Source organism: Haplochromis burtoni, unplaced genomic scaffold (assembly GCF_018398535.1).
Source record: "Haplochromis burtoni strain Fernald_Lab_line unplaced genomic scaffold, NCSU_Asbu1 Contig_113, whole genome shotgun sequence".
NCBI lineage: Eukaryota > Metazoa > Chordata > Actinopteri > Cichliformes > Cichlidae > Haplochromis > Haplochromis burtoni.
This window is the reverse complement of record NW_024582474.1, coordinates 674,206-680,152: the sequence shown is the minus strand read 5'-3', so window position 1 is coordinate 680,152 and position 5,947 is coordinate 674,206. Positions and strand designations below refer to the sequence as shown.

At 40.1% G+C, this 5,947-nt stretch overlaps 1 protein-coding gene across 5 annotated transcripts in view; it reads left to right on the top strand.

Annotated features, from left to right (window-relative positions):
* LOC102303866 (myocyte-specific enhancer factor 2C) overlaps positions 1-5,947 on the top strand; it is a 36,724-nt gene that overhangs the window by 16,425 nt on the left and 14,352 nt on the right. For all 5 annotated transcript variants that reach the window (XM_005928976.3, XM_014335718.2, XM_014335719.2 and 2 more), the window contains 2 exons: positions 196-364; positions 2,414-2,617. In XM_005928976.3, the coding sequence (XP_005929038.1) occupies positions 311-364; positions 2,414-2,617 (258 nt within the window). In that variant the 5' untranslated portion in view covers positions 196-310. The remainder of the gene's footprint in view (positions 1-195; positions 365-2,413; positions 2,618-5,947) is intronic.

Sequence of the window (5,947 nt, the reverse complement as noted above, 5' to 3'; positions counted from 1 at the left end):
GTGTGTGTGTGTGTGTGTGTGTGTGTGTGTGTGTGTGTGTGTGTGTGTGTGTGTGTGTGTGTGTGTGTGTAAAATCCCATTTGTAAAACAAAAAACGTTCTGAGTTTTGATCATCAACACGACTTACAGACAGTGAATTTTGTAGTATACATAAGTTTTGTTAATCTCGATTTGTTTATTGCTGTTTTTCTGCAGGAACCACACAACAGTTCGAAAGTGAGAAGTGAAAAAGCGTGAGGACTTGGAAGTAAATCGAAGGAACCTGAAAATACGACAGTTCTGAAAAAGAAAAACAGTCAACGATAAAACGATGGGGCGAAAGAAGATCCAGATAGCACGGATTATGGATGAACGGAACAGACATGTAAGTGATGTAAGACTCTGACTAGCACTTATTTCACAGTGTGCTTCCAGTTTATTATTTTAATCACTGAGATATGAAAGAACAGAATCTTATGAGGTACACTTTCGCAAGTTTAAATTCAATTCAATTAACCACTCAGCCTCCATGCTGCCTTGTTGCAGGTAAAGGATAAAGTAAGGAGCTGCACCGGGCCAAGTATAAGCTGAAGAAGGATTATTTGAATTGAATTGAGCTGGAAATGAGTATAAAACATCTCCTTTAAAGTACTTAAAGAGTTTTTTTTATATTTACCAAACAGTTTTTCTGGCTCAGCCTCTGAACTTAGGATGTGATTCCCCCTCAGTCTTTCCCCTGTTTATTCTCACCACAGTGTATTTATAGAACAAGTTCATTAAGGGTACATTTTTAGCTCCACTTGAAAACTTCACAGCTCGAACTGAAGTGTTTTCATGTCAGTTTCCAAAGTGCGCATTGTTTAAAATAAAAAATAACCTTAGTAATTCACGAAGGAAAAGCTGCTGCACTTAAGTAAAAATTAAAGGATAGGATCAAATCAAACAAAAAGATCATACAGCAGAAAGAGGAATTATACAAATTGATGAGCTCATTAAGAAAGGAGCTTCTGTGACATGCAATGAAACATTTATTCATGATTACTCTGAGCAAGAACCCTGTGCAGAGGGATGTCTGTGTTTAGGTGAACACATGAAACGCTGCTGTATATACATGTTCACGCTCTTTCTTTCGCCTGCTTTCACTCAAGTACAACACAAACCAAGAACACTTAAAACAGACAAGCTAGCAAAACCATGTCATGTGACGCCCACAAACACGACTGTGTGATTGTGTGTGAGAATCATTTCAAAATGTGCCAGCACCATCTAGCTCATGGCAAAATAACAACTGTGTTATAACTACTGATTGTAAATAGGTGCACTGACACACACGGGCGCAAACACACACACATATCTTTTCTGGGGGAGTGGTTCCTTTCTTCCTGTTATGACAGGAAATGCAGGCACATGTGCTTCCTGACCCCCCTGACAGGGCAGAACTGACCTCCTAGTCCTTCCCTGGTCTGTACCAAGGTATACCAGTGCCTCTTTGTGTGCAGGCTTGTGGTGTGAACACAGTAAAAGTATGTGTACTTGGTCATATTGATGACAATTATTCATACTGAAAAAAAATAACATTTCCTTTTTTATGTCAGTGGCTCAGTTTATGATGGCTAACATGTGTGGAAAATAGCAGCAAGCACCAGCGATTGCTGACCTGACACACTTGTACTCTTTGTAGTGCAAATGCAAGCTGATTTGCAACCCACCTCCACCCAAGCTACCAAGTTGTTGAGATAATCTTGTTATCCTGATATTTATTTATTTATTTTTTACTTTTCTATGCTTTATTCCTGTCTTCTCTGCCCCTCTCTGACTCTGATTTTAACCATATTTTCAGCATCAAATCATTGGAACATACATTTATCAGCACAGTGTGAAAGGCAATAATGTTACTTATTATAAACATTTGGCCTTCACTTGCCTATCCCGTTGACCGAGCAAGATTCTTGGTAGTTGGTATGTGTTTTTGAAGACAATATAAAATAATTTGTTGTAATACCTTTGACAGTAACCTACCCACAGAAACCTGTAATTGTTTAAGCTGGACATTTTATCAGTTTCGTCTTTGACTGCTGACACCAATAGTTAGCATGGAGTTAGGAAGGATAAAAACATTATGCCTTTATCTTATATGCTTTTATTCTATAGCCTATGCTTTCATACTGAGATTCTTCTGGTGGCACACTGTACTTCAGATGTTCTGTTATTTTGTCAGGGCCACATGCAATATCTCAGCAGCAGTTTACACCTGTTCACAACCTTTATGGCTTTCCATAATTGATGAAGATGATTCTGTTGCATACCTAAATCCATATATATGACCATGTAAGTTATATATAATATGTCATAGGGTGCCGATTTGCAAAATGGTAGATGGACTCATTAATAACTAGACATTTCACGTTTGTCCTTTTTCCTTCCTTTCTTCCAGGTGACTTTCACTAAGCGTAAATTTGGCCTAATGAAGAAAGCTTATGAGCTCAGTGTGTTGTGCGACTGTGAGATTGCACTGATCATCTTCAACAGCACCAACAAGCTGTTTCAGTATGCCAGCACAGACATGGACAAAGTTCTGCTGAAATACACCGAATACAATGAACCACACGAGAGCAGGACCAACTCCGACATTGTGGATGTAAGTAAAACACACACACACGTTCAACATGTATAAGCTGTTGACTTTGGTCTTTTCAGTTTTCTGATTGAGCAAAAAGAATTCTGAGAAACCATCCATTAATCTTTTTTATACTATTCTTACTTATTCTATTTGATGTGGACACCCTGTCACATCAAGACTACTTTCTCCCAACTAGCTGCCCCTCATATCAGAATTTCAGGAGCGGGACCACGCCTCCAAACATGCTCCCTCTGGCTCTCATCTATTTATGTTCCCCCAGTTCTACAAGCTGTTCATTCTTGTTTACGTCCCTCCCCTTTTCAGTTCTTTAACTTCTTTACTTTTATTTAGTACGTGGGGATCTTCCAGGCCCAGGAGCCACTGCCAGTCCCCTTCGAGGCCTTCCCCAAACCGCAGCTCAATTCATGTTTAAGCCATTCGCCTTTATCTACTAAAACACTGTCAAACCTAAAATGAGGACGTGGGCCCAGCAAGTTAAAGAGCAGTTTTGAACAACTGGTGGGTGGAGCTTATGTCCTCACAGTCAGTGTTGTGTAGCTAAAACTCTTTCTGTATAGTTTATTAATCGGAACTATGATGCTTTGAGGATCTGACCTCACTGTGCAAATGTGTGTGTGACCTACTGTATAACATTTCAGTAACACACAGTACTAAAGTTTGTGCTGGACTGAACCTTGTTCTGCCTAATCTTAATAGTCACAGTATTAGGAAAAGAGCACAATAGCAACTGCCTCTGCAGACACATGCAAACACACACTCTGTGGAAACACGCGCCCACGTTTTGGACACTTGCTAAGAACACCATGACACCGAGGTCAAATCTAAGCTGTAAGATGTCAGAATCCAGGCAGTTCTGAATGAAACATGTGACATATTGCTAAACAGCAGATTATGTTTAGGAAATGATGAGGAAGATGACTCAGACAATTAAATGTAAACAGCCAAGGTTTGTTCTCATAAGCAGGACTATCCTGTTGAGACGAGAAGGCAGAGGACTGTGTTGATGCCGTTCTCTGCTCTCTGCCTGCACGTGGACACACCGTATGCGTGCATCACCTGAGCTTTTCCCCCACATTGCCGACCACATGACCTTTCGGGCAACCCCATCAGAGCCAGCTTTACGCACTATGTAATCCTCTGTAATCTACTACAATCCTGTTTAGCTCATTACTATAATCTATACCTGCAGTCCCTTCATCTCTGTGCTGTAAAGACACAGTTTGAACAGCAGCATTATTTACTGCTCACTGCTGTCGCTGCCACTGTAACCTCTGTACAACTTATCCTCCCTCGCTACTGTCCAGCTTTCTTTTCCTGTGTGTGCACACTTTTTCTTTTGCCTAGCTATGGCGTTTTTGTTAGTTTCCTAACCTTCGTAAAATTGTAGTGGAAAGGAGTGATGAATGAGTGGATCATTTTGATAAAGCCAGTGGAGTTTTTCTTCTCCGGACTCATTTTAATTCCAGCTCTGTATGTAAGGGTGCCATTGTTAATTTGTTTTGCCAAATGAAATGGACTGAGACTTTAACTTAGCACTCAAGCACTTTTTACTTGAAGCCTCGCCCAGTGACACAAGTGCTTTTCTCAATACCTAAGCATCTTATCTGCACACACACTTCGATGGATGCTGCAAATTCATTCTAGTCTTGAAAAAGCCCATGATGAGTGGATGGAAACCTTTGAGCACAACTGTAAATTTGTGCCCCATAATCTATGAAAGACGGACCTTTTTTTTTTCTTTTTTTTTAAACTTTTTTAAATGTATTATGATACAGTGCTATAGTGAATTGCCATACACCCTGAGCTGTGGCTGCATGCTCAGGCATGCAGTCTGAGAAGAAAGCTCTCACTTTAGCTGTCATACAAATAGCCTCACATTTGATTATTTGGTTTATCGAAGAGTTCATGCTCCACTCACTGACTGCAAGCTTTCTCTGATCATTGTATTGTATGAGCCTGGGGTGAATGTGCTTCACTTCTGTGAAGATCGTCATATTGTGTTAGCACACATCTGAATGCTTCAGTGCAGCAAACTGGCAAAAGTTCAGCTTTTCTGGAGGTGCACACATTCACTGATGATCAGTTAATCAAGTGAATTTGATTAGCAGCACCTGGCTGCTAGCTTCTCTCTTAATTCCTGTGGAAGCAGTAAGATTGAGTAAGGAAGCAGTTGAATGTCCTGTGGAGACTATTTTTCATGTAACTCCATGTCATGCTATAAATTATAGATATTAAAGACTAGATTTGACCACCACCATAACATCATCTATTGCATTTTTGACTGTTCAATATGAAGGCTTGGTATGTTTAGGTCTGTCTCAGGGTTGATTTTTATTATTTATTTACCTTTTTTAGCATAGGACTGATCATTTTTGCCAGGTTCATAAGCTAACATGCCAGGAAGTGTAGAAATGAACTTAACCCAGACTTCTTGGTCAGTCTATACCACACAGTAACCATATCTTTTGTGTCCTAATCCCTTTACAAATGCCCAAAAAGGGACCAACAGCACAAACAAAGGACTAGTATTCAAATGTGTCAGTTATGTAAAAAACATTCACCCACAGCTGTTATTAAGTGCAGAGTATCTTTAAAGACCAAGAGGATTTTTTTTAGTTCAATTTTATTTATATAGCACCAAATGACAACAACAGTTACCTCAAGGCTCTTTATATTGTAAGGTCAAGACCCTACAACGATACGAAGAAAACAGAGAAAAACCCAACAATCACATCACTCCCTATGAGCGAAACGCTTATTTATGTACTGGAAAAACTGAGTTGGATGGGGAATGAAGTGTGAGTTCTAGATGATAGTATGTCCACAGAGATGTGAAAAGACTCCGCCAATGAAATATCTGGCAGGCAGGAATTTAGTAGAAGAGAGGCTCCTTTGTTTTGGTTATCTTTTTTTGTTCTCATGTGCTTGTTTGTGTGTGTACAGGCTACTGGCCAGATAACTATCAGCTTATTGTTTTGTGTTCATTTAGACTGGGAACATTGCTGCTATTTATAAGTCTGCATTCCTCACTTTTACTCTGTTAACCTTCTTTTGCTTTAGCCCGCTGTGTGTGTTTGTGCGTGCGTGTGTGTGTTAAACTGTGGATCCGTGCCGTGTTCTGATTAGAAACAGATGAAACCTACACTCACATATGCTTGCGGAGTGAGTCCAGTTCCTTTGTGTTGGCTGAGATCCCTCCCTGCTAAATGGCTGGAAACCGGTAGTGGTCTAAAAATAGCCCAGAACACAGCTAAGAATAGCCATGACGGGCAGTGAGTGTGTGATTGTGGTTTGCTGTGTGTGTGTGTGTGTGTGTGTGTGTGTGTG